Below are 26,882 nucleotides of genomic sequence, written 5' to 3' on the forward strand. Positions count from 1 at the left end.
TCATTTTTTCTCAAACTAGCATCTCAAATGACACACCAGCAATTTGCAGTCCTCTTAACTGGTGTCTGTGCCAAACAACTAAAACAGTGCTTACATGGATTTAAAAAAAAAGTTAATCACTGTAAAATGTGGGACATGCAATGTCTGGGAATTGGAGCATAGAATTTGCTAATCAGAACTCCTGTGTTCTGTTCGCAGCTTTGCTAATGATACAAGTACTTTACCTTTCTATTAATTTTCAAATATAAAATAGGCATGTTAACATTTAACTACCTAACAGAGGTTTCATGGCTTCAGGATACAACCAGCCCCCGTGTTCTCGTTCTCTGCAGAAGGCAGGGTAGAGATGCACATTATAGACTGACTGAATTGGAGATGCATAAGCTTTCATGACCTGAACTCACTTCATAAGGTGCTGTGAAAGGGTATGCACAGAGCAGTCTGTCAAAAAGAGAGTGATTTGGATACAAAAGAGAAGGAAGGGAAGGAGAGTGGGGAGAAGTGGAGGGAGAGGCAAATAACTTTAAAAAAAAAAAAAAAGATCCATAGGAACAACGGGTTCACAAAAGCTAATCCAGGTAATAGGATAAGTATCCATAGTTTCTGTTTAGACCATACTTAATCCAGTTTGTGGATAAATTTTCTTCTGTAATTTCATGTTCAAGTTTATTTGTAAAGTTTTTTGTGTAAGAACAGCTACTCTGACGATAGCAATGGAAAGTCTAGTTAAGTTAAAGTGTTCTACCATAGGCTTGTGTGTCTTACTGGAGTGAAATGTGATCAGTGCTCATTCATTCTTACATGTAGGGATTTATACATCCAGTGTAGGTGTCCAGTGTCTGTCTGTCCAACCTAGACAGCAAAGGAGCACTGTCTGCAGGTGAGGGCATATGATATTGATTGAGGTACATGTGAATGAACCTTAGATGTTATAATCCATGTTTTATCCAGTGATGACATGGTCTGTATTGATGAAGGTGCACAGCTCTGTAGTCATGAAAGGTTCTTATGCTGTAGATCTTGTACAGGAGTTTTCCTTATCCCTTTCCCTAACATGGCTCACACCAGCACTTGCTTGGGTTTTCCTCTGTGAGCAGAGAGTGGAGATGGCTATGAATGTGACAGGTGGAGGCATACTAGGTCATAAATTCTCAGTCTTAAAAGATTCGTCAACTTTTTTTGAATAGTTGCCTAAATATTCCATGCTTATGCCAAACTGCTGTTTTTAGAACTTTTTTTTGGAAATTGTTTAAATGATTATCCGAGTGAAACAATCCATTGCTGCAAGTTTCAATTACATGCATCATCAAGGCATCATTTTAAACTCTGTTTATAATAATTAAAAAAAGTAATTATAAGATGAGCCCTGTGGATTCATAATCTTGCATCTGTTGAAGTCAGGGGGGGTTTCACCACTGATATTGGTGAGACTAAGATTGTGTGCTTACAAGCTTTAAAATGTGTCTGGTTAGTACTGTTGTAAGTTTGTCATGAGATTGCATGACATGTTTTCTCTGTGGTGTCATTTACTGGTACTGACTTCATCACAGTCTCTTCTTAAAGTACCTCTTTTTGCAATTTCCTTCTGACATAATACTGACTTAGCAAAATCAAACCAGTCACAAAGGGCATCTTTACACACGCTCAAGGGTGGGGGGCCTTTTTAATTAGAGTGGCTCTCAGGAGCCACTTTAATTAAAGTGTTCACAGTGTCTCGTGTACTCAGTGTCCCACACTTGAAAATGGTGGCAGGGGTGTTTAAAGCTTGTTTCATAAGCTTTAGTTAAAGCATCCCCAGCACCATTTTGAAGCACAGGGATGCTAAGTACACAAGGCACCGTGACTGTGGGAGCTTGCTAATTAGAGATGGATTTAATTGAGTCTGCTCCACTGTGTGCTAATTAGCATGCATTAGAGCAGGAGTCAGGCATGTGTATAGTGTCCAAAATTCCACAAAAAAACTGGGATTTGAAACGAGTGTTAGTGTAGTTCAAATTGGATAATTTTTAAGCCATCATTTTAAAAATGAATTACCCTACAGTTAGTTCCTAAATGCATGAGGCACTTGTTATGGCTTTAGTTTTAATGCTGCCTGGGCACTTTTATAAACTATTGGAGTCGAGAAGACATAGAAAATCCACTAGAAAATGAAAGTTCCGTCTGCATTAGCTATATGTTGGATTTCTTCTCACCATTCTCTTTTGCCCGCAAATATGAGTGTTTCACTGAAGGGAATGAAAGAGCTTGTCTAATATGTCAGACAGGATATCCTGTGTGAATGATGGCAGTTTTACCCCTTAGTACTATAAACAATAACAAGTATCTGCATGAAGAGGCATAGTATAATATCAGTATAACTGTGCTATACTACTGGTGTGTGATGCTCCAGGAGCTTGGAAGCATGTATACACAAATCCTGGCTGCAAGCTGTTATTGATATGGAGAGAGAACATTTGGTCAAGATGACCCCAGAGTAGTGGCTACAGCTCACAGGTAAAATGAAAGGAGGGCCCTGGCATGATGCCAGACAGTGTGGGGTAGCATTTGGAGGGCTTCCAGGCTAGTAGAAGTACAGAGGTATTAACACAAATGTTAGTCTTTGTTTGACATAGGGTGTCAAACTCAGCCAGGCCTCTGGGCTGCATCCAGACTTCAGGGCCCTTCCCAGGCTAGAGGTGCGCTGGATCTGGATCCATCTCCAGCAGCAGGGCAAGCAGATACAGCAGCGTGGAGGTTATTACAGCCACTGCTGAAACATGTCCCCAGTAGGACTGCATATCCTGGATTTCAGTGTTGGTCCATGCCCCTAATTTCCCAGGTCTTCCAGGAGCTTCACAAGCTGGGTGAAATGTCTCTGTGGGCTCTCTGCAGCCCATGCACCAGATCTTTGATGCCCTTGGCCTATACAAAATTAATTTGCAGAGAAGTTAATCGTTTCACATTGAATTATAGAATTTCTTTTTAACTGACAGGTAAAATTCATAATAACACATGTATCAGGTAAGAACATGTCATTTGAATTTGAGAAATGAGTAAATGAGCACAGAGCCCCATTTAGATTATTCTGAACACATTAAGCTGTGGCAGCATTTGCATAATAGAAAATACACCTGAAAACCATGTCTGCAGAAAAACCTGACTGGACACCCATTTCACTGAGATCACCACTAAGGCTCTTATCAGCATACTTGAATGTGCTGTTCTTTCTAATGTTGTGATTGGCACATTGTGATGCAATTTGATTTTGAGCTCCTATATATCCTTTTCTTTGCTGCTTGTAGCAAGTGAGCTATCTCAAGACGATAGTTATTCCTAGAAAACAAAGGGTAGCAAGCCAGCAGTTCTAAGCAAGAGCAGGTGATAAGTTTGTGATAGTGGCAGGATGGGTTCACTTGGGTATCATGTAGACCAGGGGTAGGCAAGGTTTTTTGACCGGAGTGCCAAAAGAACCACAGTGTCTACCTTGGAAGGTGCTGGAGTGCCAGCGTGCCAGAAAAACAAAACGAGGGCAGGGGGTACGTGGCATGAAGCACTGCATGTTAGTGTAGTTAATAATCATAAACAATGCCTTTTTTTCCTACAGTAAATACCAATTCTAAAAATTGTAAACCTGGTGACAAAATAAATAAAAATTCTGATGCTACCTTTGATCTTGTGTATTTGTTTTCTGAGGGTGCCCCCACAACAGCCCCCCAGCCCTGCCGGAAGGAGACCCCGGCAGCCAGGACCCAGGTCCACAGCTCCCTGTCCCCAACAGAAAGCAGTGGCTGCTGCAGGAGGAGCAGGTGCCATCTCCCCCACTGCTGCTGGCTGCTGTGGGGTGGGGTGGATGGTGGGGATGGCTCTTGGTGGCAGCACGCACTCTTGGGGGTAGAGGGAGAACCTGCACCCCTCAGATCTGTGTGAGGGGCAGTGGCAGGCCTGGTGTGCACTGTGGGCTTGGGCTCCCAGGCTTGCTGCCCTCCCCCAGGCCCTCCAGAGCACAGCATGTGCGACACAGAGTAGCAGCACACAGGGAGGCCGCCTGCTGCTGCAAGCTCCGCAGTGCCCTGGTCGCACTTCCCCTGCTGTTGTGTGCCCCCGCTGTGCTCTGCCACGCCAGGTTCCACAGTGCTGTGCAGAGGTGGTGGGGGATGGCAGCACAGCAGGGCTGGGAGGCAGCAGCTGTTTGCAGCCTGACAGCTGCAGCTGGCCCAGACTCTGAGTAGCTGCTGCCAGCCACAGCTCCTGGGCTGCTTGCAGCAGGGCTTGCATCCTCCCAGTTGCCTGCTGGGAGCAACTCAGTCTCTGTGGCTGGCAGCTACTGCCTAGAGCCCAGGCTGGCGGTGACACACCGAGCAAAATGGCCTCACAATGCATGCTCGGCATGCGTGTTGGGGGCTGCTGACCTCTGATGTAGACAATATTATACCTTGCTGTTGTCCTCATTGGAGGAACAAATGCAGTTCATAAATCTGACTTATTTTGGAGGAATAGCAAAAATGTGCGGAGAAGTGTTCAGTTAAACTATGTCTACGGCTCTTCCAGGCAGTGCTCAGAGGCCCTGCCATGAAGTGTGCTCTTATTTTCCCCCCCCTACCACATTCCTGCTCAGTCTATGCCAATTCTAAGACCACATAACACCTTAGAATTGTGCTTAATAAGTGGCAGTAAGCACACCTGGGACAGAAAGCATAAGTGTGGTCAGTTCTGAGTGCATGCACAGTGTCACTCTAAGGTGGCTACTAACCACTTTTGAGGGAGTTAGTGCACACAATAGGAGTGATTTGGTAGGAGCATGCTTCATGGCAGCATTTTTGGACACCATGCAGAGGTGGTGGAGTCAGGTCCACGATCATTCCTTCTACCCATTCTTGTGGGAACAGCAAAGCTAAGTTTCAAATGAATCCAAACCAAAGTTCAGAGAGGGGTGGGTGTGGTAGGGTAGGAAAGGGATTAGGCCTAGAGGTGGGATAATTTTTGTAATTTGGATGGAACGAATAGTGAAAGGGAATCGGGTAAACTTTAGGTATAAAGTGCTCAAAATGTATTTCCTAAGGAAATTGCCTGAAACTTACCCATCTATGCCAATAGTTCTCAACCTTTTCAGACTCAGGACACCCTTCCTCAAACTTGAGATGTCTGTTCATAACAGTTAGGATTTGAATGGCGCTGCATTTCAAAAACTAATTTATTAATTGCAGGGCTTACTTCTTTGCACAGGGGGTAGACAGTGGTGGGCAGGGGAATAGCCAGACAGGGAGAGCCTGCCTTTATTTGTTTGTCTCTTCACCTTAATCTCCACACTTGGAGGTTCCCCATTCCCAGCACCATGGTTTTGGAGCATGGATATCAAACATACAGCCTGTGGACCAGATCTGGCTCATAAAGCTGGGGCCTCTGGCCTGTGGGTCTTCTCAGAGACTGAACTACCCACTTTTGTGGGGTGGATTTGACTGTGCCTGCCAGGACTGCTGTTTCAGTGTAGCTTTGGAACCTAGGGAGTTAATGCTACTCACCTCCCCTATCTGCCACCAACTTCTTGGATTTTTAGTTATTCCTTATGACTAAAGTTAGTGGCAGGGAAAAAGTGAGGTGTTGCAGCAGTGTTAATTCTGGGTTCTGGGAACTGTGTTTTGCAGGTGGTCCAGATGAGTTTGATACTTAAATTTCTTAGAGGGTTGGATTGCGACTATTGGTGTGGAATCACTCTGAAGAGTCACAATGATACATTTGAAGAGCCTGTTCAACTTGTTAACCTTGTTATGACATATTATGTTATTTGCCCTTTCCCCATCTTCTAGAGCATTAAAAATAGTGGGAAAAGGTTAGGGAAAAGGAAGAAACAGTTGCCTATGGGCTTGTGAAATTTAATTAATTAATTGTTGCTGTTTATCCAAAGTGCTGAAGGATGTAGTTCAGGCAGATGATTGCAGTACAGTGAGTGTTATAAAGTCACAAAGCAGATGTTAGCTTAATATAAGAGTTGGTTTGGTACTGATGCCAGAAATAATAACTACATTAAGCTGGAATATATTCATAATATGTAATGTTAACAAAATGGCAGCCTTTTTCTGAATCAACATGATGTTGGTATTTTAATTCAAATGAACAAACAATAAAAATCAGTGGGTCATTCATATGGATTCAGTAGTTCTTCCCTTAAAACTATTTTTATTTTATTTAAAATCGTTGTTTCATATTTCAAATTGGAGAAATTAGGTAGCTGTAGATCCAGTTCAGCACTCCTTGCTGATTTATTAATGTATTTATTTATTTTACATGGGTAAAAGCTGAGGTGGATTTGGGGGACCCCAGAGAGGATTTGCTTGAAAAAGGTTCTTTAGACCCTTTTAACTTGATCACATAGCTTTTGTCTCTTATAAGCATATGACTTTTCCAGCAAAGACCAGGATACCATTTTACTTGAGCTGAGTCGGTCCTGAGGCTACTGCAACTGTTGGGGTCCCTCGCAGATGATACCAAGCTGGGGGGGAATAGTAGATATGCTGGAGGGTAGGGCTAGGACTCGGTGTGACCTAGAGAAATTGGAGGTTTGAGACGAAAGAAATCTCATGATGAGGTTCAATAGGAACAAGTGAAAAGTCCTGCATTTAAGGTGGAATAATCCCATGCACTAGTACAGGCTGGGGGCTGAGAAGAGGAGACTGAGGGAGGATTTAATAGCAGCCTTCAACTACCTGAAGGGAGGTTCCAGAGAGAGTGGAGTTAAACTGTTCTCAGTGGTGGCAGATGACCAAATAAGGAGCAATGGTCCCAAGTTGCAGCAAGGGAAGTTTAGGTTAGATATTGGGAAGAATTTCCTCACTAGGAGGGTAGTAAAGCACTGGAACAGGTTACCCAGAGTGGTGGTGGAAGCTCCATCCTTGGAGGTTTGTAAAACCCAGCTGGACAAAGCTTTGGCTGGATAATCTAGATGGGGATGGTCCTACTTTGAGCAGGGGACTGGACTAGATGACACCTCCTGAGGTCCTTTCCAACCCAGATTTTCTATGATTCTACCTCAGATGCTGTAACAATTCTCCTCTGCTCCGATGAGGCTAATTGAGTTGCTTTACATCACTGGTGATTCTTTGGGCAGAGCGACCTGGTGTTGCTCATCTCCTTTCCAGGAATGGATGGCCGTTAGCTCACAGGGAGCTCATCTGTCCTTTGACAGATCTTGTTTTTAGTCCTGCTGTGTGTACCCACATCCTCCTCACCCAGGAAAGCCCAGGTGGGGGTACCAGTTTAGTCTCCAACAATCCAACCAGGGAACAGGCTGTACTGGTTTGCATGGTACCAGATGGCAGACCAAGAGAGGCCTGGCCAGCAGGGATCATTTTACTAGGCTTGTAAAAAAAATAAAAATAAATTTAAAAATAATTTTAAAACAAACAAACAACCAAAAAAAAAACCGAAATAGAGATACGGTCCCAATCCCAAAGACTACATATTGTCTTAATGGAAAAGACAAATAAAGGATAATTACAATCATTCACACAAAGGAGCAACTTAATCAAAGTTGTCCTTTAAAGTTGTTAACTTGTGTCTGACAGTGGTCAGTATTAGAGGCTGGAAGGAAATATTCAGGCCACATAGGGCCCAAGGTGTGCCATGACAGGAATTTCTTTCCGATTTCAGCTGATTATCTTACATACTAAAATATGAAACCTATGAAACCTGATCATTAACTTCCTAGCTAACTGCCTTTCAATTCATATACCTTACTAAATATATTAATTGCCTGGAAAAATGTGACAGTATAGAGACATTTTGACTGAATGTAATTTCAAAATATAATGTAAACTAAGTCCCAATTTCTGTAGTGTAGTTTTGCTTTTAAAATTATCCTATAGCCCTCCACCTTTAGTCTTATTTAAGTTTGGAAAGTTTAGTCAACAGTTTTTTTTGTTTTTGTTTTAACCAGCAATTTTTGCACAAAATAATTAAATGCTTTATAAGTGGAGGAAGTATTGGTGATGAGGAGTCATACATGGACTGCTCTCACACAGGAGGACTGGAAAGTCCGTGAGTTTGAATGAGAAGCATCATCAATATGCTCTTATCAAAAAGTGGCGATTTTTCTTCTCTGAAGTTTAGAAGCAAGGGATTGACATTCTGGTATCATCTTGAGGATCTAGTGAATCCAGGGTTATCTCTGTGGAGACACTGCTTTAGCATTGGCTCCTATCAATTTCTGCCAGTCCTCTTTTATATTTGGCAACCTATTTCTTGCATGTGACTGTCCTACTAGCTATTGCCTGTGAAACCTACCTTGGGTGCATGCATAGGGGAAGGAGACTCTCAGTGTTATGCAAAAGTTAAATGTAATTGGTTGAAGAGGGGAAGTATACAGTGCGTTACCGTTTTAGTCTGTCTTCTTGCAGCAGATACCGCAGGGTATTTGTTAGTTTTTACTTGCTAAGTGTGTGCTTTAGGCAATGATTCGCCAAGCACAGTGAACTATTACAAGCATTACTAATTTATTTATATGCAGATCTTTTATCATTCCAAGCCTTCCCATCTCTTGTTCAGATGAAACTCATCTTGGGGTGTCAAACTCATCTGGCCTTGTGGGCTGGATGAGTGTGGTGCAGTACCAGTCCAGATAAATGATGTCAGGTTGGCCCTGTATGCTGGATCAGGCTCACAGACTCTCCCCCTGCATCCTGGTTCCATCACCTGTGGCACCTATTCTGGCACAGTTCTGCCCCATGCGGCACCTTATTTGGCCTGTCTGGGACCTACGGTGGAGCGGCCTGGGTAGGTGCTGCATGTGACTTGCATCCCAGGCCATTGCATCCTTTCTGTGTTCACAGGGCTCCTCTGGCACATGCTGTGTGGGTCAACTCAAGATTCAGGAGGAGTGGGGGGGCAGAGGACAAATGATGGGGCTCCATAGGCCCTCTCTTTGACCCTGCCCCCGTTGAAGAAGCATAATTCTCTGGAATATTTGTGTCACAGATGTGTGCATGATTTCTGTTGGTGGTGCTCCTTTCATACAGGATGCAGTTAAAAAAAAAAAAAAGTCAGTTGTTGACAAAATAATTTACTTTTTTGCATATTTAATTAACTCTGAGTGAGTGTGCATACACACGCTGTTTTGTGCATGATAGAGGTTTCTATTTAATAAACTGCATCATTCTATAATTTGCTTGTTAATTCTTTACAGACTGATTCGGTAGAGAATGACTCCTTATTTCTGTTGCATTCTCTCCTTTTGGTTGGTTCCTATTTTTAAAAACACAGATTTCAGTAATCCTCAGATGTCTTCCTGTATAGGGCATTGCTAAACTGCGTTATGCAAAAGTTAAAAAATTCAGCAGTGCTGTGGCTCCTTAGTAAATGTAGTAGAGCAGCGGTAGGCAGCCCCCGGGTGCAGAGTGCCAGAGCATGGCATTTTGCTTGGCATGTGCACTTCAGGGCAGATGGTGGGGAAGGGGCTGGGACTGTACTGCCATAACAAAGATCAAGCCTCTCGTGGCTTCTCCACCATCCACACCTGGCATGCCAACACCTTACAAGTCCAGGTGGCAGGTGTTTTTGGTACTCTGCCCAAAAACATTGCTTACTCCTGTAGTAGGACCAAATTAAACCATGAGCATTTGCTCAGATATTTTGTGTGACCCTGCCCCTAAAAGCTTGCTTTAAAAGGGCCCTAGTTTGCTCCCAGTGAGTTCTATGAGAGCTCCTATTAGGGATGTGAAAGGTTAAATGGTTAATCATTTAACCAGTAAGTGCAGTGACTGATAACCAGTTATCTTTTAGCTCAGGGCTGGCAGGGAAGGGAAGGCATGAGGGAGGAAGGGAGGGGGGACTAGTACCCCCAGCTTAAGAGGAAAACAGGGAGCAGCCTAATGACTCATCAGTTAAGCAATTAGCTGCTCTTTCACAGGTGCTCCCTCTCTCTCAGCACAGGCCATCAGGTGGACTGTGTTGTGGGGCTGGGCTTGCCTCCTTCCACTTAAAGGGTTCCAGGAGCCCAGAGCGGATCCCAGCAGCAGCTGTGTCCAAGCTGCTGCATTATCAGTTAATTGTTTAACTAATATAATTAGAGGAGGTTAGACATTAGAGGAGGTTAGACAAATATTTTAAATGATATGTACATCCTTAAATCCTATATTGAATTTTAATGGGACCAGGGTTGAATCCTAAATGAAACAATACCATCCAGTAAACGGAATGATATTTGGTTTGGAATCAGTGTAGATATTTTTGGGGAAAAAGCTAAGAGTGAGGGGGCTATGGTGAGGGTACTGTCTAGCCATCAGTAAGCAGAGGACAGCAAGCCAGGGGTTTTTGGGTGTAGGGGAGGAGAGGTTATTTTTATGGTCCTTTCTTAATTGTAGGGACCAACAACAGGAAGACCCTAGTGGTCATTGTGCCTCAAGACAGGGTCACTGCCTCAAACCTATACCAATGGGGCCTCTGCAGTGCCAACAAATGCCCTTGTAGACCAGTTCAAACCATGTCCCGCATTGTTTACTTGTGTCCATTTACAATGCTGCCTGGTGGACTTCAGACTTGTACTGATAATAACATTGCCTTAAGATGGCTGAAACAATATGGCAAAACTGCATATGGTGAATAAATAAGTGGCCACTGAGGTAGCACTGGGTATGACGGTGTTATCCTTGAGTTGCAATAAAAGCTACTTAAATGCAGATGAAAGTACCAAAACATCTACTAGTTGTTCTTTGTGTTAGGACAAATAACCTTGCTAGATTCCTGCTGGAATGGCTGAGGCATAGTTACTCGTGGCTGGTGCAACTCTTCTGGTCTCAAGAGCAGAAGAGGATGAAGATGTCACGATGATGAATAGATCATTCAAGGCTTGTAAAATGATGTGAGTCTTGGGATATTTGACTATTATAATGGATTTACAGAAAGAGAACTATTTTGAGTGGATTGACTACACCTAAGTACCTGGTGCAGTCAATACTGGAATGATAGATTGATTGATGAAGAGAACTAGAAAGTGGGAGGTAAAGGTTGTGAGAGAACTTAAGTTTCCACACCTGATTTTATTACATATGAAGAGAATAAAATTGATTAAATGGGGATCTGGTAAGAGGAAGGAGTCAGCAGGTAGGAGTATGGGCAGCAAAGAGAAAGAAAGTATTAATGCTGATGATAGTAGTAGCTGTAGGTGATGCAGTTAATGAAAGGGTTGTCCCTAATCTGATAGGAACTGGGTGCAGTCAAGAAGAAGAAACTGAGGTGTTTGCGCACAAAGGCAAGGAACCTGGGCAGCAAAATAGAGGAAGTGGAATTATTGGCATAGATCAAGAAACTGGTTACTATAAACTCTTTTGAAAACCTGCTCTTGGTGTCCTAAGACCATTGCTGATCGTGTTGACCAATATTGTTTCCTGATGCTCCCTGTTCACTCTTTATTCATCTATTTTCAAATGATAAGCTCTGAGGTGGGGGACTTCTTTCCCCACCCTGTTCTCTTCTGCATTTGTACAGTGATTAGCACAGTGGTGTCCTGGTACATGGCATTTGGTCTAAAAGAAGTCTGGTGAAGTTCAGTAAACACAAGTTCAACCTTCTGTGCTTGGTATATAGAGCAATCAAAATGTACGAGTACAAAAAGGGGAACTACTGTCTAGGCTGCAGTACAGCTGAAAAGGATGTGGGTGATGCAGTGGACTGCAAGCCGTATATGCGCCAGTAGTGTAGTATTGTTGCAAAAAGAAACCCTTAGAGCATCCTGGGATATATTAACAGCAGTGTTGCATGGAAGTCCCAAACAGTAATTTTTCTACTCTGTGTAGTATTGGAGAGGTCTTGCACAGAGTACTGTGTTTAGTCTGTGGCACCATATGTCAAGAAAGATGTGAACAAATTTAGAGGTCCATAGGAGAGCAATGAAAATGATTAAGCGTCTGGGAAACATGACTTATGGGGAAAAATTGGAAGATGTAAGATTAATTTGTGTGGAAAAGAAGAGGCTGGAGTGGGATTTAATAAGTCTGCAAATACAAAGAGGGTTGTTTAAAAGGAGCTTGGTGATCAGCTACTGTCTCTTTCTGCAAAAGGTGAGGCAAGAAGTAATGGTCTTAAAGTACAACAAGGGAAATGTAGGTTGCATATTAGGAAGAATTTTCACACTATGAGGGTGGTTAAGCACTTGGAACAAAACACTTAGGTTGGGCAGTCCCCATGATTGGAAGGTTTTAAGAACAGATTAGATGAGCATTTGTCTAAGTTTAGACAGGGATGACCCAGTGTTGAACAGAGAGTTGAACAAAATAAACTTTTGAAGTCCCTTCCAGTTCTGTTCTTTCCATGATTTTTCTGATTTTCTGAATGGGATTCTAGGTGCTACAATAATACAAAAGCTAATGATTTTTAATAATATTAGACAAATAAACCCTATTGTAAATTGTCATTCTGTGAGACTTTCTGATTATAGGTTTGAAAAAAATGCATCTAGTAAGGTGATGGGCTTGGGTCCGTTAGCTGACAGATTTCATCAGTCACTGAACCAACAAGATGAGTCTTGGGTCTGATAAGTAGAAAGTTTGTTAAAGAATAGCTGGTTTTAGAAAAGAATCTTATATTGAGTGCTCTTAAGATGATTGCGTTTATATTAAATAGAAGGTTATACAAAAGTGGGTATTTAATTAAGGTTCTCTTATTTTAAGAGGCACGCTTTAAGTAATAAAGTGAAATCAGGCAGTGAAATCAGTTGGACAGATGAGTTTAGAGACTTCAATGTGGAAGAGGCTTAGATTTTTTCCTCAAGTAAAGCTATAGAAATTATCTGAAGTTTCTGTTCTCTGAAAGGGAAAACTTACAGGAAAGGGCTCCAGGTCTAACTGGATAAATTGTTCTCCTAGAAAGGATATTAGCGGTGGAATCTACAGGGAATGGGAAAGTGGGAGAGAAAAACTGTCTTTGGACATAGCTATGTTTCAGCTGTCGATAAGTGTAAAGCTGAAGTGAGACTTACCAAAAGTCCAACCAGATTTGGAATTTGCCAAATGGAATAAAAAAATTAGTAAAAGGTCAGACATAAGAATAAAAAGTGAATGATAGAAGGAGTTGAGGTCATCACATGGTGAGGCTGCCGTTGAGATTGAAACTGGGTGAGTACTTTACCTCAGCTTAACGATGATGTAGAACAGGGGTAGGCAACCCCGGCATGGGTGCCATTGTTGTATGCAAAGGCATGTTGCTTGACATGTGTGCCTGGGGAAGGGGCCAGGGCTGCACTGCCACAACAAGGATCAGGCCCCTTGCGGCTCCCCCACCATCCACCCCGACATGCCAGCATCTTAAAAGTTGAGGTTGTGGGTGCTTTTGTTACTCTGCTGAGAAACATTGCAACCCCTGATATAGAAAATGGGAACAAAGACAGAAAGGCTGAAGGCAAAAAATTGAAGGTATAAAAATGAAATAATGACATACAAGGAAGAATTAAAACCTGTTTTATACTTAAGGTGCCCAGCTGGTAGGCATTTGATAATGTTCCTAACACAATATTGAAAGAACTGGCATGTGATATTGCAAGTATGATATCAAGGATTTTTTGAGTAAGTCTTTCAAACGAGAGATTTTTTTTTATATGACTTGAGAATAACAAAGTACTTTACAGTTAAAAAATTATAGGAAAATCCATATGCACAACCACAGACACATGGGTGTGCCTTCAGTAGTATTCAAGGCTTTCAAATAGATTTTGAGGGGAAAAATCATCGGTTAGATGAATGAAAAATGAGGTAAATGCAGCATGTTTGTAAAAGGTGATTCATGTCAGACTAACTTAACTTTTTTCTTTGATAAGATAACTGATTTTGAAGAGAAATATTATGCATCTTTTCTATCTGGACTTCTGTAAAATGGTTAATGCAGTGTCTCATGAGAAATTATTTCTTGGGATGGGGATTCATAGTGGAACTGTAAGTTTGGCCAATAACAGGCTAAAGGGATCATAACAGGTTGTGCTGAAAGGTGAGCTAATGGGGTAGAGGGATTCTAATAAAGGTCCACTATAATTGGTCTTGGGACTAATCTTATTAAATGTTTTAACTCATGATCTGGTTACAAAAAATAAGAAAGCAGCTATTGATACAAATTGGGAATCATCACCATGGAAGAGGGTTGGAATGTCTTAGGAAGCACTGAATGGATTAGCGTGAGAGTGTGTGGGTAGAATTTAATAGTAAACATGTATGGTTGTATATTTTTGGACTAATGCTGTGAGCTGGGGGAGGGAAACCCTGCGTGTATAAGTTGGTAACAGGGTGACTGAGCCGCCAATATGATACTGTTGGGGAGACAAATGCAAATATCCTCGAATGTAACAGGTAAGATATTAACAGAAGAGCTAGGGGAGCTAGCTTCAGTACCACTGCACAAGGTACTGGTGAGAGCTTCTTTGACGAACTCTGTACAGTTCTTGTCACCCATGTTCAAGAAAAATGAATTTCAATTGAAATAATTGTAGAAAAGGATGTCTAGGATGATCAGGAGAATGGAGAGCTTATCTTACAAAAGGTGGCTAGAAGTGTCCTGCTTGTTTAGCTTAACAAAATAATGGCTGTGTGTGTACAGGAAGGTAAACGCCAGAAAAACATCAACTTTAAGTTTATTCATAACTATTCTTTGACTTGAAATCACAAAGTTTTTAACCGTCAGAGTAGCATAGCTTTCTTATAGGAGTTCAAGGGGCAAACAGCCAAAGAACTTGTAAGATTGTGCTTTTATGATGAGTTTGCTTTGGGTAGCAGAAAACATGAAGATCTCTTTCAATCCTATGCCCTTGTCATAGAGGATAGATTGATTGGGCATATCTGTCAAGAACACATTGATTAGTTATCTGTCAGCTTGTCATTGTGAAGGTGCATAACAAGGGAATTTTGATTTTTGACTTAAGAAGAAGCATTTTAAGAAAATCTTGTGATAACTATGTCATATTAATAAGTGTAACAGTAAGAAAAATACTTTGACTAAATGAATGCTTGTTTTTTTAGTTAAAATATTAATTATAAGCTAAAATATTAAACATATCAAAATATTAATTTGATACATTCCCCACCAATTCTTCCCTGTTTGTGAGCAGCAGGTCAAGAAGACCCTAGTTGGCCGCTCCAGCCCTTGCACCAGGAAGTTGTCCCCAACACTCTCCAAAAACTTCTTGGATTGCCCTCCCTGCAGATGTCAGGGTGATTTAAGTCCCCCCATGAGAACCAGGGCTTGTGATGGGGACACTTGCGCTAGCTGTCTGAAGAAAACCTCATCCACCACTTCCTCCTCGTCTGGTGGTCTATAGCAGACACCCACTAGAATATCACCCTTGTTGCTCTTCCCTCCACAACCTTAACCCAGAGACTTTCAACAGAACTATCTCCAGTTTCATACTGGAGCTCTGAGCAGTCATATGGCTCTTTTACATAAAGTGCAACTCCCCTTTTCTTCCTTTCCTGTCTTTCCTGAACATGCCAGACATGCATGGCAGGAGGTAGGATGTTTATGGGATGGAGCATATGACCTCTCTGATCCCAATCACACCACTGGTGAGCTGCCCTCAGCCCAGTCCTGCAGATTGGGCTCAGAGTTGCCTGTCCTGACTGAGGGCTGACTCCAGCCCCCCGCAGCACCCAGACCTGGAGTCATAGGCACTGGTTTTGACAGTCATCTGATTATCAGCCAAACCCCAATGGTCCCAGGTGAGTTTGAGACCTGGAACTGTTGGGGCCAAATTTGATAATCAGATGACTGTTGGACCCAGCCCTGGCAGGCTCAGTTTTGTTCAAGACCACAGGCTGTCAGGGAAGGTCCAACAGTTTTCTGATTGTCAGACCCAATCCCAGTAGCCTCTGGTGTGGTTGGACACCCAGGGCTATCAGGTCTGAGTCTGACAATCAGCTGATTGTTCACCTGACCCTGGGACAACCTGGCTGCATGTGCAATTTTTAGGTGTCCCAGGGCACTGGGACCCTGAGATCAAGGAGCTTGTCCCTCATCCCGGGGTCCCTATGTCTCAGAACATCTAAAAAGCATGGGTTCATCCCAGATTTCCGCATTCTGGCATTTTTAAATGCCTTGTCCTGCAGCAGCACAACCCCCACCTTATCAGAACAGGGAACCTTGCAACCTACTCCTGGAGCTGTTCTTTTTGCAGTATGGGGAGCAAAGCTGTCCCAATTCTGAAGCTGACTCTTGTCCTTGTGCCGATGCTGACAATCAGCTAATTGTCAGCATTGGCATTAGGGTGCTACACGTTCAATTTATGGCACCAGACATGAACCACAAAGATGTTCCACTTTTTTGTGGAAAAACGTGACTGGTTTGCCACTTTATGGCACCATAAATCAATGGAATGCTGTTGCTATTACTATTACTTAGGCCTCTGGCACTGTTACTTTTTGAGGTGTCATTAACACATCAGTCACACTGTAACTAAATAGGTGCCAGGAATCTAAGACGTACTGAAGGATATCGGCAGACAACCAAGGGGAAAATGTTTAGTCTATCTCATACGTGGTATGCTGAAGAATGGCATAAAGGGAAGATTTGCGAAGAAAAAACATTTTAGACCCAAAGGTGACCCAGAATTTCTGTTAGGAGCATTGAAAGGTCCAAGTTTAATGAGAGTGATCATGGAATCAGAGATTAGCAGTAGGACAAAGGAACATTTTTTGAGTAGTGGTAGGAAAAAAGGGTAAGCCTCAAAATTACTAAAACCTGAATTATTCATTTTGTTGTTGTTGTTAAAGATACAAAGTTATTTCAAGTACAGAAAATCTGAAACTACTTGTATTTGGATAATGGCCTTCCCCTTTCTACTCCTTTATAATCCCCACCATGGCTAACTCAGTTTTCTCATTACGTTGCAAGTCATGACCGTTTCCTACCCAGGAGCTTACGTGTGGTGCAGCATGTAAGTAAATGAACACTGTGTCTTTGTGCCTTGACTTTAAATTCTTCTGCTGTTTTCTTGGAGTTTGATATGTCATTCTACATCATGCACAGTGACACTGGAATGATGTGTTGTTTGGAAGTGTGCAAGTGCCTTTGAAATGCTTCAGTGAGGGTACAGAAGTGCAGAGCCAAAGAAATGCTTCAAAAATGACTCTTGAAAAATAAGGAACAACTTTGAAGCACTTCCTGAAATATTTGCAAGCTCCAGCAGTTCTCTCGTCTCCCACAGTGCTTGGTTCCACCACATCCCTGCCCTGCCCCCATCTCTCATGGGAAGGAGGGATATGGGGCTGGTCCTGTGAGCAGGCTCCTGTGCACTTTGTTATCCTTGGGAACCTCTGAAGAAGAGGCCAAGGGCATTCAGGGATTCCTGTTCTCTAGATTGAAGGGCAGTTGCCTGCTTGCCTTCACAACTATTTTGAAACACTTGAGGATGTTGTAGTGGGAGAGGGTAGAGGGAGAAGAATATATGTCTGCACAGTGCTAGAGCGTGTCAGATTTGAAATATGACCTTGTTAGGCCCATACATCTGCATACAGACCCTTGAAGTGGAGCTGATGCCTGCAATAGGTGCAGAAAAGCAGAACGCCGAAGGAGCGTGAGGAGGTGGAATGTGCCAGGATGGAAGGGAACATCTCATGAAATTAATTGCCAAGTGTTCTAAAGTTTGCTGTTCATTCTGGTTGATTACACAAGTTACATTTTTCATATGAAAGCACTCTACAGCCATGATGTAACACAGGTGCTGTAGAGTGCTTTTAAAATGACCGATTGTGCAAAAAAATTAACCCTGGTCAAATGAGGTAATAGATGAAGGCACTCTAAAGCAGAGCACCTGAAGAACTTGTTTTCCCTCCAGGGTATATTTTTTCCCACTTTGCAGGGCTGGGATGGTGCTTATGCAGGTGAGCACCAGCCCAGCCCTGTCCCCAGGGCTCTTGGTGTGGGAGGAAGAGGGAGGGAGCAGCCAGCACTGAGCTGCCAGTTGGGCTTTGCCTGGTCAGAGCTGGGGGGTGGGGTGGAACAGAACCCCCTTGCCTTGTGGGCACCACCGAGCTACCGCGGCTGAGGTGTTGGGGGGAGCCAGGCTGGGCCTGCAAGGCAAGGGGGCTCCGTTCCGCCATGCCCTCTCCCTTCCCCACCCCCCCCAGCTCTGCTGCCAGCTGCTTTGCCTGGCCAATGTGGTGGCCACTCCCTCCCCACCCTCAGCTGCTGACAGCTGCAGAGCTGGGGGTGGGGAGGGCAGCATTGGGGAGAGGGGTGGTTTTGGCAGCCTCCTGAGAAGTTGCTGGAGTGCCCCTGCCCGCTGGCCAGAGTCAGTGCAGGCAGGCTCCAGTCCTGGCCCCCACCCCAACAGGCAAGTGTCTGTTAGGCTGGGGAGAGAGGTGGCTCTAACTCCTGGCAGTTCACGTAAAGGAGTTAGAGTGGAAACTCAAATATCTGTATGCATCCGTTCTAAGAAGAGAGAGATTTAAAACCAAAGTAAAGTGGTTTGGACAGTTACAGTGGAGGTGCAAAGTATTTAGTGTTGCAGATGATGCTGGATAAAAATTGTGTAGGGTTCCTTTCAAACTCAGTGATTCTGTATCAAGATTGCACATTGTTTCTGAAAGATATACTCTACTTTTAAAACAGGAATTAAGACAGGCCATAGGAATTTCCTGAATTGTATTGACGTTCAGACTAGATGATTGCAGTGTTTCCTTCTGGGCTTATACTCTGTGAAAAAAGAAAACAATTAGTGTTAAAATCTATACTGAGACAAAACAGGATGAAACTGGAGAAAAGACTAGAGAGCCATAGAAAAGTAGGGCGGGAAGGAACTTCAGGAGTTCATCTGGTACAGCAGGGGCCAACCTTTTTGGCAAGTGTGCCAATTAGACCTTCATCCTTCTGGAGTGGCACTTGATCCCTTTCTCCTTCCTGTTCTGCTGCTCTGCTCTCTGCCCTGTGCTCCCCTCCTGATGTGCTGCTCTAGTTTTTACTCCCTTCCCTATTTGCTACGGTGCTGCCTGTTCACTCCCTGATCTGTTGTGTGCCACACACAAAGGCTGCCTCTGCCACTTGTGGCACTCATGCTGCAGTTTGGTCACCCTGATCTATTCCCATTGCCTGCTCTAAGCAGGAGCCTCCCTATCCAAACTAGCCCAATCAAGTGCTTGTTTAACCTATTGCTACAACTACACAAAGAGACGTATTGCATGGCTACAAGATACATAGCCCAAAGATATGACAAACACTCTGCTGGAGGTAAAGCAAGGAGATGGAGGGCACTGTCAGTATCTTAATACTGAAAGGGATGTTAAAATACACTCGAGATCTAAGGAAGAGGGCCATAACCCCTGCTACAGAGGAAGGTGAAAACCCCCACAAGTCTGTACCAATCTGATTGTGGGGTAAAATTCTTTCCTGACTCCAAGTGTGGTGATTGGCTTGACTTTAAGCAAAGAGGCAGCACCCTCCAACCAGGAATTCATGGGTTGTAGTTCCAGAAGGAGCATTGGCACACCCCAGTCAAAATCCCCAGCCTTGGCTACAGTTAACAGGCAGTGATTCTGGAGGAAAACAGGAAAAAAAAAATTCCCTGCCACCTGTATCAACAGGAGTGGAAAAAATCCTTCCTAGCCCATGTGGCAACCAGCAAAGCCCAGAAGTATGGGAAAACCCAAACTACCCTCTGCTCTGTTCTGCAATCTAGTGACATTAAACAACCCCATGTGTCAGACGCCCTTTCTGCCATACTTATCCCAGCCCCTTCATTGTACTTCAGCTTCATTTTCCTGCCATTGAGCATTGTCTTCTCCACTATCCACCTGTTCTGCTCTGCAGAGCTGTTCTCTTGATCTCCCAGTGATATGTTGGGGTGGGGTGGTAAAGTACTTTGCCTTTTAGAAACACACTCCAGATGATTCCTAATCAATGCTCATCCAACCTCTTGAAAATCTCCAATGAAGGAAATTCCAGAACTGCCATAGACGTCTATTCCACTGCCTCACTGTTCTAACAGTGAAGACATTTTTTTCTAAGATGACATTGTACGTAATGGAAATGCATTGAAATGGTAAAAATGCTGGACTGTTATTTCAAGTATATCTCTTTTTATGGAGGGGAAAATGGATTTGGAGTGCTAAAAGCAGAGCATTGTTCAAAGACTGGAATGATTATTCAGATCTTTAAATATTAAAATGGCACAATGTTGCTCTTTAACAGGGGTATTACACAGGTGAGATATGAAGTATCCTTCACAAATAATAAGTATCCAGAAGCTTTATGCAACAGACCAACCATAAAATGAAAAATAGTCAGAGGATGCTCTATCTTTACTATTCCAAGTTATCATATATTATAAGGGTTGTAATGAAACAAATGTATGTACAGTACAGTAACTATCCAAACAAAAAGGTAAATATAATTAGCATTTTATCACGGCTTTGGGGCTGATGTAGTTAAATAATTTGTATACTGTTTGTCAGTATACAAATTATACTGTACTGACGAGTGGTATCCCTCAGGGGTCCATGGTTGGACCGGTGCTTTTCAACGTCTTTATCAATGATTTGAATGGGGGAGTGAAAAGCTCGTTGGCCAAGTTCGCAGACAACACCAAGTTATGGGGCAGTGTGGTCATGCCAGAAGACAGGTTGCAGATACAGGCAGACCTGGACAGGCTTAAGAGCTGGGCAGACCGGAACCAGAAGTTTAACACTTCCAAGTGTAAGGTGCTCCATCTGGGGGCAAGCAACCCTCAACATACGTACAGGCTCTGTGGTGACAGCTTGACTTGCACCATGGTTGAAAGGGACCTAGGGGTCATGATTGACCATTGCATGAATGTGAGCTGTCAGTGCGATGCTGTGGCCAGCAGAGCAAATAACATGCTGGCATGCGTCTACCAATGCATCTCATGTAAAACAAAAGAAGTGATACTCCTGCTGTACTCAGCACTGGTGAGATCACAGCTGGAGCACTGCCTCCAGTTCTGGGTGCCGCACTTCAACAAGGACTTGGAAAAACTTGAGAGAGTCCAGAAAAGAACCTCCTGTATCATCAGCAACTTGCAAGGCATGCCGCATGAGGAAAGGCTGATGGACCTGGGCCTCTTTAGCCTAAAGAAGAGAAGGTTGCGAGGGGACTCGATAGTGGCTTACTGCTATATCAGAGGAGTGTATCAGGAGCTTGGTGAACAACTGTTCACTAGGGGAAGACCTGGGATAGACCAGGATCAATGGATACAAACTCCTAGAAGCCGTTTCAGGCTTAATACCAGGAAAACCTCCTTCACGGTCAGGGTGTCTAGACTGTGGAATAAGCTCCTTCCAGAGGTGCTGTAGTTACCTACCCTGGAAGTTTTCAAGAGGAGACTGGACAGTCACCTCACTGACTCCAGTTGTCTTTCTGCCTAGAGCGGGGGGGTTGGACCTAATGATCTGTGAGGTCCCTTCCAGCCTCTTACAATCTATGAATGTCTTAAGGCATTTTACTAATTCAAGAAACACACACACACACACATATACACACACACACACACTTTTTAGAGAGTCGTAAAATCTATTTTGATTTTTTGAATTTCTATACTTAAAAACACTTTAGTGACTGAAAAATATGTTGGGATTTGAGAAGCACTTTCAGTACTGGGTGTTTATTTAAGAAAAGCCCAGGCATTCAAGCTGATTTTTAAGAAATTGTTCTTAACTTGAATTTTAATATCATGTCTTATATACTAACAAAGATATTGCTAGAAGTTGCAGCTGTGAACAAACTGAAAAATATGATAAGCTAGAGATGGTATGATAGATAGATAAGCACTCGGAGGAAGCACAAACCTCATGGGCTGTAGTGGATGGACTAGTAATGCTCACGTGATCTTCCACTGTCTGAAGTGTTTGAGGTTACAGATAAATTATACTGCTGGCAAAAGAAAGATAAAACAAGTTTTTTGTCAAGAAGCGTGGAACTTTTTAAAATCTCAACAAGCACATTGCAGGCAGTTTTGGGGACATGAAATATATTTGATTTTAAAGCAATTGCTAGGCAAAGAAAAGAGCCAAACTACTATTGAGATGAAATGAAATGATGGCGTATAACAGAGGATTTGGAGGGAGAATTCAAGACATACATTTTTAGACATCAAAGAAAATATTGGTGGTTATTCAGCAATCTGTTAGAAAAAGTTCATTGTGCCAATTTTCCTGTATGTAGTTTGCTTTTTTCCCTTTAAATAAAAAGAAAAACTCTGATTTGTATCAACATATTGAAGATATCCTTCAAGAACATTGCTGTCTCCAAACTATATTTTACCTTTTGAGCCTTTTATTGAAATTGGATACTTTATTCTGTGATGATTTTAGATCATCTTACTTTGTCAGATAACTGCTTCTGAAAGTTAGTTTCTGTTATACAATTACTTGTAATTAAATGACTATTCTTTCATGTCTAGCAAAGTGGTTAGGAGGGCTTAAGTAAATTGGTATGCCATTTAGTTTGCATAAAGAAAGTCTGAAAGAAGAACTGAATTATTTTTTTGAACAAGTGATTTTTATCAAAGAACAATAACTAATATTCCATCTGTTATGACGCAGTCCTTCTGAACAACTGATAGCTTGTCAAATTCTCATATCTGCAAAAGAGCACTTCTTTAACTTGGATTAAACATACCTGATATTCATTAAGATAAATAGCATCAATGTTATTCTTAAAAAAACAAAAACAACATTATGCATGAATAAAATATTGTACTTGCTGTAAATGCACTCAGCTTCTACTTTATACATAAACATACTATAGGCTAAAAAATATGCTGCATTTTGTTGTTCATTTTTATTTTTTTTACTAGGATTTTTTTTTTTAAGCAGCTAAGAACAGTTGTATAACATTTCTATTTTAAAACCCATTACTTACCATATGCTCTGAGACAAGGATTTTTTGTGGTATCTTTATTGGACCAAGCATATAGGTGGGAGAGCCCTGGGACAAGCTTTTGGTCATCAAGTGCCCTTCCTCGTGTTTGAGAGAGAAGTGGAAACAGAGCCAAATGTCATAGAAAAGGGTCCAAGCAAATTCGAGCAGTCTGTTTGGAGGGATGGAAGAGGGCTGTAAACTAGATGTTGCAAAAAAATCCTTGCGTCTCTTCCTGGATGCTTCCTGGACCATCACAGTTACAACAACACTCCGACTCTACTACAAACATTCGTAAACATTTATCTTATGATGTCTGTTGCTTGCATTAGGTTTATGAATTGCTATTCTGATGCCCCTCATAGAATCTCTTAGTCGAAGTGAAAGAAGTTTCAGCTTGCAGTGTAAAGAGTCTGTCAGTTTTAGCCCCTTGTTTAAAATATCTGCCTTAGCAGTGGTGACCAAACTTTCTGGGCTGCGGGTGGCATGAATGATTTGGGGTTGGTCTAGGGATCAGATCCTATCCAGGATATCAGTTCATGGGTCTGCTCCAGTGCAGAGTAAGCATGTGGGCGCAGTCCAGTGCATGGTTTAAGCCCCGTGTGTGCCAGACTGGACCTGCCACTCTGGCCCTAACCCAGACCCATGCATGGGGTCATGTCATCTGTCTGTAAACTTTGGATATTTGGTGGGAAAGCAGTGGTAGAGTTAATTGCCATTATTCCCCACTGTAAACTTCTGTATCTGTGGGGATAATGCAGCTCTGCAGACTTCCTGAATGGGTTGAAGATGAGCACCCATGTGTTCTAGTATCTTAAATGTTTTCAAGCTCTTTGGATGCCACACCACAGTTTCACAAACTACTGAGAAACATCCAAAGGCATATACAATCCCAATACTTTATATTTTATAAATTTAATTGAATGATTTCATAATCAAATACAATTATGGCCAGTGTCTTAACATTTGAGACATGTATTTTTTTAGCTGCTTCATATGAAATTTGTGATTTTCACACTTTTAATAAAGTTTGTTAGAAATCCTATAAGAGCAACAGAAATCTGAATTTTAAATTTTATTTTGTTTGTTGCCTACTGCAAAGGGTTTTTTTCTCCATTTCTTTAGAAAGATTTTAGAGAACTTATTAACGTTTTTTTTAAAGATAGTTGATGGGCTTAATCTGTCAAAGGGCTTGGGGTACTCTCAGCTCCATGGTAGTGAAGACTACGTTCAATCCCAGAAGAAGTTCAGTATTTTTTTGTAAAACTGTACTCCAGATTTGTAGGAGAAAGATGTTTTAGTTTTAGTTCTGCTGATCTGCTCTGTGATCTTGGGCAAGTCATGTCACATTTTTATTTGTTGTCGCGTAGAGTAAAGCCATGAGACTCATTCTTTCCAAGGATTTTCGCAGTAGTGAGGGAGGCATATTCTTGTCCCATGTAGGCTGTCATGTAAGAACATGCTTATCTTTGGGTATATGATTAGACCTTTTGAAATCAACATGACTGTTCTCCTGTTTGAAAGGTTTAAGTGCTATACTTACTGCCAAATTGTTTTTAAGGTCTCAGTTTAGGTTCTGTCTTTGTAGGCAGAAAATTGCAAGTGCATATTATAGCATTTAGATGATTGAACCACCTGATTTGTGAGTGCAGGTAGTTGGCCTCTATTTGCTAATTGTCCAATGTACATGTGAAACCCCCAGCTTCCTCATAAGTTTATACAGATATGTAAGTACTGTATGTTGTATGCCCACAGTTAATGGTGTTCATAAAACTGGAGGCTGTTTTTATAGATACTGGATTCCTAAAGAGTCTGTTAGTGTCTCAAATAAAACTAAGCACTATCCCGCATGGAACTGAGGTCTAAATGATTCCCAGGGAGACTTCCACAAAGTGAAAATGATCATTAGATATTTCCTGGTCTAAGAATACCAATTATAATGCACTCTCTGTGCTTCACGTAGGTAAAACTGTTGAAGTCACTGATATGCAAGAACAGAAAACTGCTTTCTTTAATTGTCATGTGGGTCTCTGGGCTTTCTTGGTTGGTTTGCTTTTTGCCTTTTTTTTGTTTTAATATTAAAATTAAGAACACATGAGCATTTTGCTGGTTTCCAAACTATTTGATTATTGAGCTTAATGGTACAATGACCAATGGATTTTTATTCCAGTGACACCTAAACTTTGATACCAGGTAGTGACAGCTGATTTTCATGAAAAGGAGTAAATTGCAGCCACTCATCTTTAATATAGGTATAATTGCACAGCTCATCTGAGTAGAATAAAGGTGGAAACATAGGATTCAGAGGCTTTAAGGGCAACCTCTATGGTCCGTCTTGTGCTTGGAAACTGAACTGGTATAACTATACTGTTGTGGTTCTTACCAATATAGTTATACCTTAGCATGGATACTCTTATCCCAATATAATAGTTGTATTATGAGATACTTGACAGATGAGCTTCATAAAACTTGTGCACCTATACTGATACAATGATCACCTTGAGAGAGTGTACTGGGGAACAACTAAAGCAGTGGTACACCCCTTTTTTATTTTTTTTTATTTTTTCTTTTTTTCATGCTATTGCAGTAGATAAGTTAGGTGTCCTCCCTCTCTATCTGACCTGCACTACCAATGTTTGCTTCTGGTTGAGTTTTATTCTCTTCAGCCTGCCATGGGGTTTGGACTTTTCCAGTCACTGAGCTCCCCAGCAGGGTTAACTAGGGTGGCCACTGACGCATCCTCAGAATACAGGACAACCCCCTGGTGAGGGGCAGTCTCCCTCTGCAAATCAGTGGTGAGGGGTGGAGCCGCCACCTTGTCCAATCAGCAGTAAAGGTGGGGGCCACTGGGTCCTTCAACCAATCAGCAGCAAGGGGCAGGGCCACCACCTCCCTCTCTCCATCCCTTCTTGGCTGACTCAAAACCCCTCTCCTCCTGGCTGTGCACCACCCAATTTTAAGCACAGCCAATAGAGGACAAATGATTAACATGTATTTCCACCAGTGAACTAAAAAACTGGACTTTTTGCTGTCCATTCCTCATTCAGAAATGGATGGGGGACAAAGGGTTTAAAAACAAGATGGTCTGATATGAAACTGGACCAATAGCCACCCTGGGGTTAATATACAAAACCAAATTGGAGGATACTGTCATGGTCTAGAGAGCCATAGTTTTACCATTTACACTGGTAGAGTAATCTAAAAACATTTTAGAACCTCTTCACTGGAACATACTGGCAACACTTCTGTATGCATTACTATTGGGAAATTTGGGCTTCAATCTATGATTCACCTATATAGATTGCAGTGGGAACAATCCCTTCTTGTCCATTTCATTTATATCAGAATCTTCTTCTCATCCACAGATAAGTTGATCTATCTGGAATATTTTTATTTTGGGGTTAAAAAGACCATTTAAAAATAAAGAAGTTTGATCTTTGAAAAAACTATTTTCAAATGATTTGCTTATTTGTGCATTAAGACGAGACTATTTCCTTCACTTGTAAAATTATATAGCACTACAACTGGTACTTTTAACATTCAGTTGTTTTGCCAATAAAGTATTGTGGTTGGAAAGGAAATTTTAGCTATATAAGCCAGACGATTGCATGGGAAGCTACTCAGTTATGTGATGCAATGTTTTTGTTTAATACCCTTTTTTATTCCAACAGGAAATATGGGATGTATAAAATCAAAAAGGAAAGAGAACCTGCCTGGAGATGGGCTAGATTTGAAGAACCAACCAGTACGTAAAACTGAACGAACTATTTATGTGAGGGATCCAACGTCCAATAAACAGCAAAGGCCAGTAAGTTTCAGGGGAGAATTCCAACAGTGAGAGCAAAGCATGACAGGCATAACTTAAATTTCAATTAAAAAACACATGCATGCAGAACCTAAGATTAATCATTTTAGTTCATAGTTTGGCTTTGTTATGCTATACAGTTCACCCTCAAAAGATAGGTATTAAAAAAAAGTTGCTGGTAGTTCATTCCTTAATAAATATATCCTTATATATTCTTTCGCTCTGGATGAATATTCTCCTAAATGTGTTGTGTACTGTTCTTGCA

At 42.0% G+C, this 26,882-nt stretch overlaps 1 protein-coding gene across 4 annotated transcripts in view; it reads left to right on the forward strand.

Annotated features, from left to right (window-relative positions):
• LYN (LYN proto-oncogene, Src family tyrosine kinase) overlaps positions 1 to 26,882 on the forward strand; it is an 86,577-nt gene that overhangs the window by 11,524 nt on the left and 48,171 nt on the right. For 2 of the 4 annotated variants that reach the window (XM_090039986.1, XM_090039984.1), the window contains exon 2: positions 26,484 to 26,620. In XM_090039986.1, coding sequence (XP_089896112.1) covers positions 26,489 to 26,620 — 132 coding nt within the window. In that variant the 5' untranslated portion in view covers positions 26,484 to 26,488. The remainder of the gene's footprint in view (positions 1 to 26,483; positions 26,621 to 26,882) is intronic. The other 2 variants (XM_090039987.1, XM_090039985.1) reach the window with 1 other exon arrangement.

This window comes from Crocodylus siamensis, chromosome 3 (assembly GCF_052110815.1).
Source record: "Crocodylus siamensis isolate JL-2025a chromosome 3, ASM5211081v1, whole genome shotgun sequence".
NCBI lineage: Eukaryota > Metazoa > Chordata > Crocodylia > Crocodylidae > Crocodylus > Crocodylus siamensis.